We start from the raw sequence: 15,577 nt of genomic DNA on the forward strand, positions 1-15,577 counted from the left end.
TCAGGTAAAAACAAAAAACGAACAAACAAAAAACACTAGTATATCCACAGGCCCTTTGGAATATAACTAAAATATGCCTACTAGCTATTTACAAAATGGAGGACCCCAACTCTTCATCTGCACTATTCCAGCTTTTAGGTCCATGATTGGTCAACAATTTGTTTGGCTTTATATGTTAACTCTCTTTTCAACCACCAGGTTCCTGATGCTAGCATGATGCTGACCAGACTTCCCTGGACAGACAACTCCACCAATGTGTCCTGGAGCCCTATTTCCCCAGAGCCCTTCCCCACTAGGGAAAGAGAAAGACAGGCTGGGAGTATTGATCCACCTGTCAACACCCGTGTTCAGTGGGGAAGCAATTAGAAGCCAGACCTTCCACCTTCTGTATCCCACAATGACCTTGGGTCCCTACTCCCAGAAGGTTAAAGAATAGGAAAGCTATCAGCGGAGGGGATGGGATACAGAGATCTGGTGGTGGGAATTGTGTGGTTGTACCCCTCTTATCCTATGGTTTAGTCAATGTTTCCTTTTTATAAATAAAAAATTAAATAAAAAAAGAAAATGTTCCTTAAAATCCTTAAGATTTTGGGTTAATGAGATAGGTTACCTGTAAGATGCCTGCTTACAGATGTTTGCCACCCTGATTCAAGTCCCCTACCCCCACGGCACTGGAGAAAGCTTCAGTGCTGTGCTCTCCCTGTCTTGGTTTCCTTCTCCCTTTCTTCCTCTCTTACTTTCTTTCTTTCAGATAGAGACAGAAGGCTGAGAGTGAAAGGGACCACAGCACTGAAGCTTACTTTAATGTGGTGAGGACTGGCTCAAGTCTAGGCTGTGTGCATGTCAAAGCAGCATACTCTCCAACTGAGCTGTTTCACTGGCCCTTCTGCCTCTCTCTGTGTGGAAAAATTGACCTGGAGTGGTGAAGTCCCAGTGACAAAGCAATAAATAGAAACAATCTTTGGACTCATTTTGAAAAAAAATGTATTTAAGAGTGAAATTTTATATGCTCACATGGAAATATAGCCCTTAAAAATACTTTATTTATTTTGCATTGAGGCAGAAATTGAGAGGGAAGGTGGGGGGGGGGGAGAGAGAGAGAGAGAGAGAGACCACACACACCACACACCTGTGGCACTGCTTCACTACATGTGAAGCTTCCTCCCTGCAGGTGGGGACCAGGGGCTTGAACTTGGGTCCTTGTGCACTATAATGTATGCACTCAACTGTGTGCACCACTACACAGCCCTTGGAAATAAAACCTTTAAATGCCTTTACTTGTTTTTTCTTTTTGTATAAAAAGAATAAATTCTTGTTGTATTTTAAGTGCCCTTACTTGTAGTTTTTTAAATATATACATAAGAGGAATAAATTCTTTGTGACTCCAAGCAATACTTTTCAGATTTATTTGGTATGATTTTTATTATTAGAGTCATTGTTTCCTTCCTGCCAAAAACCTATTGAGTAACAATGTGATTTCTTGAGGGCGTTCAGCATTCGGTATTTAGTATTAAAATGGCCACAAACTGAAACAAATACCAACTTATATATGTATGTGCTTTCATTTATTTATTTATTTATTTATTTTTAGCTATGGAAATCCTAATAGACAAATGATCCTTCCTGCCACTGCCCCCCCCCCCCCCCCCCGCCCCAGGAGAGAGACTTTTGATCAGGCCTGTAAACTTTATTTGAAAGAAAGGAGATGGATTGTGTGCAACACAGATCTTGTTTAGTAAAATTAAAATATCTTGAGCACAGGCACACAAGAGTCACAGAGAGCATGGCTGACACATGAAAATCTTATTTTTGGGAAATGAATAAAATGGGAGAAAGAGTCGGTATGGCATGGTGATTGGGCAAAAAGCTAATCCTAGACTATTATCATCTGATGCTGGACACCAAGAAATATATATATTTTTTTTACAGATAAAGGAGAAGAAAAAGAAAGGAAGAGGGAAGAGGAGGAAGGGAGATGGGTGAGGGGAGAGGAAGAAAGAGAGGGAGAGAGAGAGAGAGAGAGAGAGACACCATAACACTGATGCTTCCCTTTTGCATAGTGTTCTCATGTGATCACCAGAGGTTTGTACTCAGTTTCTCATGTATGGTAGTGTGTACCCACCTTGGTGAGCTATCTCCTAGCCCTGAGTTTATATAGAACACAGAAAGATTTAAAGAAAGATTAAATGGCATAGTTTTAGCCTGAAGAGAAACTAATTGTGATGTAATCCTGGGCATGTGATAGAATTTTACATCCTTTATCATGGATGATACAGCAGTCCTTTCATGAATAGACTGTTATCTCTCCCAGAAATAACAGTAGAGTCAGGCTCTTATCTGCACAGAGAAGAAGCAGTATAGTTCTCATTGGGTATTGCCAAGGCCAGGTGTTGGAAGTTCAAGAAGACATCTGGACTGAGTGATGCCCTGATCTTCTTTCTCTGTCTCTTGTGTCATTGTCAAAGACAGGGTCTGAGTAGGCAGAGTCAGAAGGTCAGTGTCATTAGTAGAAAATGTCATAGGTCAGACCCTACCGTGGATACAGAACAGACTTGGGAAGAAGATGGAGCTCCAGGAAAAGGTGAACAGTGCATCTCATGGTCAGTGTGATTTATCCTGGGGATTAGGTGTTGACTTTATGAACATTTATTGACATTAGTAAGGTAAATAGGACATACCCAAGGGATTGCATGCCAGCATGGTTTAGAGTAAAGATTAGATGAGGAGATTCAGAAAGAAGTTTTTCTCTGTTCTGAGTTGTGATTTTGAGGAGGAAGAGTTGACTGAAATTTCTGGGATGCTTGGATACAAGGTGCACTGAGTTTTCATCCAGAGTCATTTCAAAGTCATGATTTTTCTAATTCCAACATTTGAAACTTTGCCAAGTAAAGCTTTATACTCCTCAGGATACTGCCAATGAAGAAGATGGACAAAGTCCAGAATCTAACAATGAATGTCAAATATTTATTCATTATCTTCTGTACCAATCACTGTTTTTGGAACTCAGCACGTGCAATTCCACCAACTCTCCCAATAGTTCTCTTGGGGGAAGTTGACTTTTAGAAAAACCAAGCCGGATGTGTTTAGGCACAAGGTTGTAGTATTCTCCAATCACCAGTGATTCTGGATACTATGACATATTATTACTTTTTAATTTAATTTATTAGTGATTTAATAATGATTAACAAGATCGTGCAGTAAGTGGGGTACAATTCCATACAAGTCTCACCACCAGAGTTCTACATCCCATCCCCTCCATTGGAAGGTTCCCTACTCTTTATCTCTCTGGGAGTATGGACCAAAGATCTATTTATGGGGTGCAGAAGGTGGAAGGTCTGGCTTTTGTAATTGCTTCTCCACTGGATATGGGTGTTGACAAGTTGATTTTCAGCCTGTTTCTATCTTTCCCTAGTGGGATAGGGATCTGGGGAGATAGGGTTTCAGGACACATTCGTGAGTTTGCCCGCCCAGGGAAGTCAGGTTGGCATCATGGTAATATCTGCCACTTGCTGGCTGAAAAACATTAAGGCATAGAACAGAACAGATTGTTTAAAATAAGGAACCTAAAGGTAAAAGTATAGCAGATGAGATTTGGGGTCTTCATGTTGGAAGAAGCTAGAAAGTCTAATTTAGCTATATTCTGATGGGCCGGTGACTTTATTAATTTTTGCCTGGGCCAGGCAGTTAACATGCCAGTGGGCTAGAATTATTGTCTGGGAGGATTATGTCAGAGTTGGGAATAGAACCAGAAAGCTGGATTAGGGAAGAGAGTAGCTCCCAAATATGGGAAAAGTGTATAAATACCTTTAACTGTTAACCCCATTGATCTGACCCAGGGCACATGTCTGTTCATTGTTAGCACAGGAACCTGTGTAGCCTCTGCACTCCTTTTGGTCTGAGGTCCTATTCTGTGGTCATATCTAGGAACATTTTAGCTATACTCATTTCAGGACCAGTCTTCCTGTAGTGGCAGAGTTTTTTGACTCAGCCTTCCTTTGAGCGTGGGGGCAATTTCCACCACTATTATTTTACACCTATGAACATCTATTTTTTAAAAATTTTTTAAAAAGGAAACATGACAAAAACCATAGGATAAGAGGGGTACAACTCCACACAGTTCTCACCACCAGAATTCTGTATCCTGCCCCCTCCCCTGATAGCCTTCCTTTTCTTTATCCCTCTGGGAGTATGGACCCAGGGTCATTATGGGGTGCAGAAGATGGAAGGTCTGGCTTTTGTAATTGCTTCCCCACTGAACATGGATGTTGACAGGTTGATCCATACTCCCAGCCTGTCTCTCTGTTTCCCTAGTGGGGCGGGGCTCTGGGGAAGCAGGGCTCCAGAACATATTTGTGGGGTCGTCTGCCCAGGGAAGTCCAGTTGGCATCATGTTAGCATCTGGAACCTGGTGGCTGAAAGAAGAGTTAAGATATTAAGCCAAACAAATTGTTGACTAATCATGAACCTAAAGGTTGGAATAGTGCAGCTGAAGACTTGGGGTCTCCGTTTTGAAGATGGCTAGTAGGCCTCTTTTAGTTATATTCCAATGGGCCCATGACTATAGTAATTTTTGATAAGTGGGCACAAACCATTAAATGGAAGAAGGGTCTCTTCAATAAATAATGCTGGGAAAATTGTGTTGAAACATGTAGAATGAAACTGAACCACTTTATCTCACCAAAAACAAAAATAAACTCCAAGTAAATTAAGAACTTGGATGTTAGACAAGGAACTATCAAAGAGTTAGAGGAAAATGGTGGTGGACCACTTTGCCATCTAAATCTCAAGGGCATCTTTGAGGATACAGACCCAATTGTTTGGAGGTTTTAGCAGGAGAGCGCAGTTAGCTACTTGTTTACCCTCCACTGAAGATGGGTCAGTCTCTGTTCATGGAAGGCCATCCTGAGCACACAGCTTTCGGAAGGACACACATAGAGTGGTGAGGGAGGGTGGGGACACCTGCCTGGCCAGCCAGATCAGCCAATTCAACCCTGGCAATTAATGGGGAGACAGATATCACAGCCAGATTGTCCTCACACCTGATACAGACCCAATTGTAAGAAAGACTAAAATGAAAACAGGGGACTGGGCGGTGGTGCAGCAGGATTAGCACACATGGCACTAAGCCAAGGACCGGTGCAAAGATCCCGGTTTGATTCCTGGGCTCCCCACCAGCATGGGGGTGGGTCACTTCACAGGTGGTGAAGCAGGTCTGCAGGTGTCTATCTTTATTTCCCCCTTCTCTGTCTTCCCCTCCTCTCTTGATTTCTCTCTGTCCTATCCAACAACAATGACAGCAATAACAACAACAACAATAAACAACAAGGGCAAGAAATAGGGAAGAAATAGCCTCCGGGAGCAGTGGATTCATAGTGTAGGTACCAAGTCCCAGTGATAACCCTGGAGGCAAACAACAACAACAAGATAATAAACCAATGGGACTACATCAGATTGAAAAGCAGAATTCTGAACAGCAAAAGAAACTATCACCCAAACAAAGAGACTCCTCACAGAACGGGAGAAGATGTTTACATGCCTTCTATCAGACAAGAGGCTGATAACCAAAAATATAAAAAGCTCACCAAACTTGGTAACAAAAAAGCAAATGACCTAAGACTTATTTTTAAACCTTATTATATGGCCCACTTGCTCCAATGAGAATACTTTACATGCTTGTTCACAAGTATTTGCTAACCTAATCCACAACAGAGGCCACTCTCACTTCTGACTGATTTCTCTTTTCTGACTTTGTCTGGTTATAATTCATTGCCCACATTTGACTACTTGATTCTATTCTTCAGTGTAACCCTCTCCAACTGAGCTGTCTTGCCATAGACTTGATTCTATTCTTTCTCCCTTTTTTCACACTTGTTTCTAAGTTGTTCATTCGGCATAGTTTCTGCTTCATCAGTAAGTATCTTGAAGTCTTGTATACATTTGTGTCTAGAACCAGGATTATTGTAATTCACATAGTATATTTTATACCTTCCTGTCTTTTTTTAAATAATTTTTTTACATTTATTTATTTATTTATTTTCCCTTTTGTTGCCTTGTTGTTTATCGTTGTTGTTGTTATTGCTGTCATTGTTGTTGGATAGGACAGAGAGAAATGGAGAGAGGAGGGGAAGACAGAGAGGGGGAGAGAAAGACAGACACCTGTAGACCTGCTTCACCACCTGTGAAGCGACTCCCCTTCAGGTGGGGAGCCAGGGGCTCGAACCGGGATCCTTATGCCGATCTTTGTGCTTTGCGCCACCTGCGCTTAACCTGCTGAGCTACGCCCGGCTCCCCCTTCCTGTCTTTTTTATAAAAAAGATTTTTATTAGTGTGTGTGTCGGTGGAGGGGGGGAGGGAGAGGGAGAGCATGAGAGAGAGAGAGAGAACTAGAGCATCACTCTGGCACATGTGATGCTGGAGATCGAACTCTGAACCTCATGTTCTAGGCCAGGCACCTTACCTGCTGCACCGTCTCTTGGGCCTCTATATTTTCCTCTTTGCCTCAATTTTACTTGTTTTGTAAGTATTTCCTTATTTCTTTTTAATTTTTTTAGATAGAGACAGAGAAGGCAGAGAGAGTGAAAAGGATCACACAACTGAAGCTCCCTTTAGTGCCTTGGGACCTAGGCCCAGACCTAGGCGCCGTACATGGCAAAGCAGCACACTGTGGGGTGAACTATTTCATCAGCCCTCTACCTTCATTTTCATCACGTTGTTGTTAAGAGATTGGGTACTTTTCATGTATCTTATACTGTTGAGATATTAATTTGTTTTTTCCCCCTACAGGGCAGACTCAGAAAATGAATCTTTTCCAGGCAGTCACAAGTGCCTTAGATAACTCATTGGCCAGAGATCCTACTGCAGGTAAACTTTCCTTGTGTTTGATTATGGTAGCCGTCTAGAATTCCATGCTTAATCTAAGATGTACCTTTAAGTTTCAAAGATCTGTTCAAATGGTTGCAAACACATTATGATATTAATGCTTTTAAAATCCTTGCATTACAAATTAGTTCTCATGCAGATTAACTTCATTACATCAACTTTCCTTTAATAGTATGTGTGGTCTTGATATTAAGCCACTAGCTTAATACTTACCATGTGCTTCTACTTCTCTAGAATCTAGAAAAAAAAAGATAAAAGAGAGAGAACTATCACTTTGTTTAAATAATCTATAAAAATCAAGATTTAATTTTTGTGTTCTTCTTTTCATTGCCACTCAGTCTGCAATAGTTTTGTTTTGGAAATGTTATACAAGAACTAGTAGTGCTCTTATCAAATTTATAGTATAGAAATAGGTGACCTGCTGTATGTTTTTTAAATCTGATGGACTTTCCCTTCATATAAACACATTTAACATACTGTAGGTATTTATTATTATATTTCTATTATTTTATTGGAGAAAAGTGATTTACAGGACAGCTGTTGACATATTGGGACAACTTCTCATCTTCCCATTATAGGTGTCTGTACACCAGTCCCACCTCCAATGTGACACTCCTTCTGCCTACAGTGCACAAGACAGGTAACTGCAATAATAGAAGTGACCAGACCAACATAGTAATAATTCCAAGATTGAGAAACTTTAGTTGAGATATAGAGTCCATTTCTTTTTCTGATTCAAAGTGTAAATGTTTATTTCTCACTGCCGATATCATATGCTAATGTCATATGATCCAATGATGTGTGCTTGCTTTTTAGTTGTATTTGGTGAAGATGTTGCCTTTGGTGGAGTCTTTAGATGCACTGTTGGTTTGCGAGACAAATATGGTAAGTTAATGTCTTTGAATAGTGATCCTGTTGAACTTGCATTGAATGATCTTGAAAATATTAATTCTACTTTTTAAATGGTTTGTCATAAACTTATTCTGTTGGTGAGTTCTTCATCATTCCCCTAGTCACTTATAGAAATCTCATGGCATAGATTTTTAAAATTTGTTTCAACTCAGCATCCTTTTGACTTAATTCATACAATACACATAGATTTCAAAATTATCTTCATAAACTTATTGCCATGTCATTCATATGTCAAGTAGATCTCTCTTCTCATTTTTTTTTAATATGGGAACTTTATTTGTTTTATTCGATAGGACAGAGAGAAACTGAAGGGAGAGCGGAGGTGGGGAGAGAGACAGAGAGACCACCCGCAGCACTGGCTCAGTGCTCCCCCTGCAAGTGATCACAAATTCTTTTTAAAAAATATATCTATATATTTAATTTTTATGTTTTTGGTATTATCTTTATTTATTGGATAGAGACAGCCAGAAATTGAGACAGAAGAGGGTGATAGAGAGGGGGAGAGACAGAGACACCTGCAGCCCTGCTTCACCACTTGTGAAGCTTTCCCTCTGCAGGTGGGGGTCGGGGACTCAAACCTGGGTCCTTGTGCATTGTGATATGTGCACCACCATCTGGCCCCAATCTCAAATTCTTGTTCGTGATAACCTATGTGCTCAACTGAGTGTCCCTCCCCCTCTTTAAGAAAATAATCTTATTGGTGTTAGTGGTTTATAGTACAATTGTTGACACATGGGTACAATTTCTCATTCCTCCAAAATAGATGTCTGTAAAACATGCTTACCTCCAGCTCAGGTTCATTTCCGCCATCATGTATCAGGACCCTGATGACCTCTTCATCATCTCCTTTCCTTTTCTCCCACAAAATCCTTTGCTTTGCTGTAGTACACCACACCCAGTCTGAATTTCACTTTGTGTTTTCCCCTTTTGCTCTTTCTTTTTTTCTTATTATTTGTAAATAATTTTTATTTATAAACTGGAAATACTGATAAGACCACAGGATAAGAGGTACATTTGCATACAATTTTCACCATCAGAACTCCCTATACCCTTCCCTCCCTTGATAACGTTCCTATTCTTTATCCCTGGGTGTATGGACCCAGGATCATTATTGGGTGCACAAAGTGGAAGGTCTGGCTTCTGTTGTTGCTTCCACACAGAACATGGGCATTGAATGAGATCATCTAGTATTTGTCCTCTTTTTGGCATATCTCTATAAGATAATTTTTTTCAAGTTCCATTCAAGATGAAGCAGAGAAGATGACTTCATCCTTTCAATAGCTGAGTAGTATCCTATTGTAACTCAAAAATAAAAGACTTCATGGGGGCATGGCTGCTTGGTGCCAGTTTAAGACAATCAAGGTTTATTACATGGCAGTACAGCAATATGGGATGGTATATTTTAGGTACAGGAAGATAGGCAATTATCAGCTGGAATATGTCTAGGCTGGGCCAGTGAATCCATAAATTAGTTATCAGATTTCAGCTACATGTGTACTAGTCTAGGCAGGAGTAGCCATGGGGGGCACCATGAGTGTGTAGGAAAGCAGGGAGCCAGAAGATGAGAGTTCAGGAACAGAGAGCTACTTCCTCCTGGGGCATGCTTAAGTCAGTTATGACACACCCACAGTCCCTTGTGGATTTGTGTGAGTTCATACTAAGCCCCATAGGATGACATTAGCCATATGTTAATTACATTCACCAGCCCCAGCCATATGCTAATTATGACCCAAAGTCTATGCTGTGTCAAAAATTCCCCACTTTTAAAAAATTTTTTATTTATAAAAAGGAAACACTGACAAAAAACATAGGATAAGAGGGGTACAACTCCACACAGTTCCCACCACCAGAATTCCATATTCCATCCCAATTCTCCATTTCTTAATATAAACATGGACAAGATGCTCAGAGTCTGTATCAGTATAAGAAATTCTAGGCTTCTAGGGTTCCCTCTGCAAGCTCTGACTTTGTCCCCCAAAGTGCAGTCACAATAACTGGGTATCAGATAAAGACCTGTTAGCCTAAAGACCTTTTGGTCTGGTATCTGTGTCTAACCTGTGACTACCTAAAACTTATTGGAAATTCAGATTAGAGACTAACAGAGGTAGCTCAGAGTTCAAGTAGTTTCTGGGTGGGGGATCATGGTGTACCTAGGGTGTTGGAATGCTACAGGCTTCAACTCATAGTGTTCTTGTGAGGAGTTTGCAAATGAAAGGTTTAAACCTGCTTGGAATGGGCCCAAACAAGACCTGTGAATGACAAACTGAAAACCAACACACCCTACGTCTTAAAGTTAGTAATTGTATTGACTTTAGTCACAAAGAGGCTAGACAGATGACGAGGCATCTGCTAGAGAGAGAATAGAAGCTCAGTGAAGAAAAGTAACGTTGAACAGCTGTCTGATTAGAATTATACAGTACAAAAAATTTAAAATTTATAAGGCTTGGGAGTCAGACGATAGCACAGTGGGTTAAGCGCAGGTGACATGAAGCGTGAGGACCGGCGTAAGGATCCCGGTTTGAGCCCCCGCCTTCCCACCTGTAGGGGAGTCGCTTCACAGGTGGTGAAGCAGGTCTGTAGGTGTCTATCTTTCTCTCCCCCTCTCTGTCTTCCCCTCCTCTCTCCATTTCTTTCTGTCCTATCCAACAATGACATCAATAACAACAATAATAATAACCACAACAATGATAAAACAACAAGGGCAACAAAAGGGAAAATTAAAATATATACATACATACATATATCTATATATCTCTCTCTATATATATATGGCTCTCTGTATGCTCCTATTTCTGTTTGAGAATCATTCATTTAAGGATGAATTACAGTGTTCCACAATTGCTCATCAAGTAGAATAGTAAGCCATGCCAATTTCATGCTTAGAAGAAATAAACCATAATCTAGATATGCAGGCCATTGTCTTTCTGATATTATAAGGAATATCTTTAACTAATTTATAGATTCACTGGCCTAGCCTACTCTTAGCCCTGCTGATAGTTGCCTATCTTGCTGTACCTAAAATATACCATTCCATATATACTGCTGTACTGCCATGTAATAAACCTTGATTGTCTTAAACTGGCACCAAGCAGCCATGCCCCCTATCAAGTCTTTAATTTTCAGTGTCCACAAAGATAGGAACACATTTTAATTTACCGTACTGAGGGATGTGTGAAACATCCATTTCCCAGAATTCACTGATAGAAAGTCTTCTGAGATAAACACCCATAAAGGGAGGAGGAGTCATGAATGATAGCTTGTCAGTCTAGGCATTAAAGAATAATGTCTCGGGGAGTTGGGCAGTAGCACAGTGCGGGTTAACAGCAGGTTGCGCGAAGCCCAAGGACCAGTGTAAGGATCCCGGTTCGAGCCCTTAGCTCCCTAGGACCTGCAGGGGAGTCACTTCACAGGCAGTGAAGCAGGTCTGCAGGTGTCTCTCTTTCTCTCCCCCTCTCTGTTTTCCTCTCCTCTCTCCATTTCTCTCTGTCTTATCCAACAACGATGACAACAATAACGACAACAATAACTACAACAACAATAAAACAACAAGGGCAACAAAAGGGAAAAACAAACAAGCAAAACAAACAAAATGAATAATGGCTCATGCTTGTACCAGAGAATCATTTAACTGAGCTTATCACCTTGGTGAAAAAAAGGAAGGAGAATTAATAGGCAAATTCAAAGTAGTACACACTGCTATTCCATATGAATCATCAGCCCTCGGAGGATCATTGATGGTCTTTGTAAATAGGGTATAGGGATGAATTGTGCAGCCCAGGTGCCATGGGACAAATGATAAAATTTTAATTTGTCCTCTATGGTCAGTTTTCTTAATCCAGAATGCACTTGAATACTTAGAGATGTTAACTAGGGCACCATAGTAAAACATCAGTAAAACCTTTGGGGAGGGAGTTAGGCAGTAGCGCAGCGGGTTAAGCGCACGTGGCACTAAGCACAAGGATCTGCAGAAGGATCCCAGTTCAAGTCCCCGGCTCTCCACCTGCAGAGCAGTTGCTCCACAGGTGGTGAAGCAGGTCTGCAGGTATCTTTCTCTCCCCCTCTCTGTCTTCCCCTCCCCTCTCCATTTCTCTCTATCCTATCCAACAACAACGACATCAGTAATAACAACAACAACAAAAAAGGGCTATAACAGGGAAAATAAATAAATGTAAAAAAAAAAAAAAACCTTTGGGGAGAAGACCCCAAACAGTGGTAGGTACAATTTCTGTTTTATCTCTTTAAGTTAAAAGGCATAGGAGTGTATAATAGCATTCCACAGTTAATATTGGCTTCTAGGATAAATTTGAGTAAATACATCTAAGATAGATTTGAGTGAATATATACATACATAAACCACTATTCAAATAAATCATGTCCCAGTAGAGGAACTGGAAGGTTTATGACATAGGGACACAGTGAGGTTACCTGTTATGGTTCATGCCTATAGTAAGTGGCTGTCCTTCAGAGCTGTCTAGTAGTTCTCTTTGCTTTGAGGGGCAGAGGGCCAGGGCCCCCCTTTTGTTTTCTGGCAGAGAATTACCTCCTGTGTTAAGCTCTGGGTATACAATGGACTGCCCAATGAAAGGCTCTTTTACAGAGTGAGCATTTGGTTAAGGGAAGTTTTAACTATATGTCATCTCCAGGTACCCTATAATTAAATTGAGATTCACCTTGCAGTCTTTCTGCAAATGACCTTTGTATTTACATTTCAAACAAGCCTTGTTTTGCATGGGCTGTATTGAGCCTGCCACATACGTGGCCAGGTTGAGCGCAACCATAACATGTGTTTTATGGGTTTGAGTCTGTACCTCTGTACATGCTTTTATAATCTGAGCAATATTTAAACCTTAATCTTTAAGTGACCCAAGAATTCCTTTACAATCTTGGTGTCATAGGCTAATCACTTAGTTAGAATTTTGACTTCTTCTTTATTATGTTTGTCTACCTATTGCTACTTTTAATCTGTCCACAAAGTTCACGTACAATTCTGTGTGTTCCTGAAAAACAGAGCTAAAGGACTGTACATGAGTGCTAAGTATCTTACTCCATGCTCTGACTGCCTCTTGCTCAGCAAAGTGCGTTTCCAATGTTCATTTGTCCACTGGGAGAGGCAAAAGCCCTTTCATGCACTGACTGGGTGAGATATTTTGGGCTTCCTTGTCAAAAATTGGTTGTCTAGGGGTTTGGGGACTACTTTGGTATCTCATTGCTGCCTGCCTTAGCTGATTTCAATTCTATTGCTTATACCTCAGAATTCTGCTACGTTTGTTTCTGTTATTACCTGTCATTAAGGGTATCCAGTCAAATATTGGATAAATTTCTCTGTTTTTCTTTTCTTTTTTAAAAAAATGACTTATTCTTTACATTTTTTTAAAAAAAGTTTTATTTATTTATTATTGGATAGAGACAGAGGGAAATTGAGGAGGAGAGGGAGATAGAAAGGAAGAGAGGCTAGCATGATGCCAACCAGAATTCCTTGGACAGACAACCCCACCAATGTTCCTGGAGCTCCGATTCCCCAGAACCCTGACCCACTAGGGAAAGAGAGAGGCAGGCTGGGAGGATGGATCAACCTGTCAACTTCCTACATCCTAATCATGACTGATTCTGCTGCCTGCCCTGTCTTTTTATTCTTTGTGTTTGGTATACCTTGTGACTTTTTCTTGATACCTACCCATGATGCACTGAGTAAAAGAGGCTGTTGTGAATAGGCCTGCAGTCAGGTGGTGGTGAGAAGCATCTCTTGTCCTGTGACCAGGGTTCAGCCTTCTAGTGAGCTTGCATCTCTGGGTCTCTGGACTGTGAACTTCACATGTGTTTTTCAGTTTTAGAGTTCTTCTCAATTGGGATACAATGATTGCATGTTGTCTAGAGTTGGGTATTTACTTCCTTTCACCCAGGTCAGTGAGACTTGCTAACTCCAACAGGTTAAACTCCGGCCCACTAACTTCACAGGAGGCCAGATGTTCTCAAGAAAGAAATGTACTCTTTGTCTGCTTGCTTTGTTGGCAGCATGAGGGGGATTTTCCTTTCATGTTTATGGTGGGAACTTGGTTGAATTTCTGAAGATGAAACCTCACAAGACTGTGACCTCATAAGATTATTCTTTTCCAAATAATTTTATTGGAGAAATAATGGTATACTGGATGGTTGTTAATATATGAATACTGCCTCTCATGTCTCCCCATGATAGCTGTCTGCATACCAGTCTTAGCACCAACACAAATCTCTCTTCACTACAGTGTCCTGGTTATCTACCTCCCTCTCTGCCTCCCTCCATCTCCAGAGTCTCCAGTCTTTTGTTTTGCTGCAATACACTCAGCCAGTCTTAAGTTTCATCCTGTGTATCCATTTTCCTATTTTGATTCTTTTTATTTTACATCATCATTATTTTTTGTCACTATGGTTATTTCTGAGGCTGCAAAAAAAAAAAATCTACCACTCTCCCCAGCCATTTTTTCTTTTTAAATTTCTTTTATTTGATAGGACAGGGAGAAATGAAAGAGGAGGTTGAGAGAGAGAGAGAGAGAGAGAGATTCATTATTTATGAAGGGAGTTCTTGTCCATAGTAACCTTTGTGTTCCACCTGGTGTGCCATGGCCTGACCCTTCTTGCCTTGCTTTCTAAGTACCACCTGTAAGTTGCAACAGTTAATGAGATTTACCCCTGTAGTTTTAAAGGTTGCACTAAACTTCCAGGAATTCATCAGTTACAGTTACTTGTTAATTGCCTCCTGTAGTGGTTTCCATTTGTGGGTTTCTGTACCAGTAAGAGGAGAGCACACCTGTACTCTTCTGTCTCTTAGACAGTTTTCTCTTTGTCTTTTCTTCTCCCATGGATCTGAGAAAAGCAGTTGATTTTTTTTCAGTCTAGTCAGGTTTTCCCTTCTTATGACTTTCAAGCTCCTTACATGTGGCGCCAGAAGCCCAGGTCAAATTACACTTCTGTAACTTTAGCACATGTGGTGTGGTTATGCTGCCCAGCAGTCTCTAGACTTTCACTGTTCTTTCACTGTTCTGTCACTTGAACCCGTGTGGTAACAGGCCATGTGTCTGTTTTAGCTGGTGAGTCTTCTGCTGGTTGTCTCCCCAGGTTTTCATCCATGGATCCGCATACTTCAGGATACCACTGCACACTGCACGTGATCATCTCTGTTCCAGTTGCTTCCTACTCTACATTTCCAAAATGGAATTGATTATGTCTACTCAGCAAGGCCTTGCCTCTCTCTAGTGACATTTTTTTTTTTAACCAGAGCATTGCTCAGTTCTTGGTGGAGGTGGATATTTAACCTGGGGCCACTGGCATGCAAGTCCTATACACTTCTCCTACACTTCTCCTAGCCTCCCCCAGAACCTTGATATATTTCCCTTCTCCTTTCTTTTTTACTTTTTTGGAAGGGGGTGGAGGGTCTGTTGGTTTCCAACATAGTTGTCGACACATAGCTACAACCTCTCATCTCTTTGTAGTAGGTTCTGCAAGACACTCTCTCCCCCAACCCAGGTGCTTTCCCACAATCGTACACCAGAGCACCTCCACCCCATCCCTTTCCCGTGGATATATACCTTGTCTTGGTGACCAGACCAACATCCATTCAGTTACCTAAGCCAGAAATGGAGGAGATCCTTCTCTCTTTTGTTTTTTCTCTCTTTTTTATTGTTTTGGTCTTTTTTTATTTTAAATTTTTATTTATAAAACAGGAATATTCCCGGTTCGAGCCTCCGGCTCCCCACCTGCAGGGGAGTCGCTTCACAAACTGTGAAGCAGGTATGCAGGTGTCTCTCTTTTT

General features: G+C 40.9%; 1 protein-coding gene across 2 annotated transcripts in view; it reads left to right on the forward strand.

The window, feature by feature from the left end:
* The window catches only part of BCKDHB (branched chain keto acid dehydrogenase E1 subunit beta), a 249,587-nt gene that overhangs the window by 15,028 nt on the left and 218,982 nt on the right, over positions 1 to 15,577 (forward strand). For both annotated transcript variants that reach the window (XM_007536686.3, XM_060205427.1), the window contains exons 2-3: positions 6,784 to 6,861; positions 7,696 to 7,764. In XM_007536686.3, coding sequence (XP_007536748.1) covers positions 6,784 to 6,861; positions 7,696 to 7,764 — 147 coding nt within the window. The remainder of the gene's footprint in view (positions 1 to 6,783; positions 6,862 to 7,695; positions 7,765 to 15,577) is intronic.

The sequence above is a fragment of the Erinaceus europaeus genome, chromosome 13, assembly GCF_950295315.1.
Source record: "Erinaceus europaeus chromosome 13, mEriEur2.1, whole genome shotgun sequence".
Lineage (NCBI taxonomy): Eukaryota > Metazoa > Chordata > Mammalia > Eulipotyphla > Erinaceidae > Erinaceus > Erinaceus europaeus.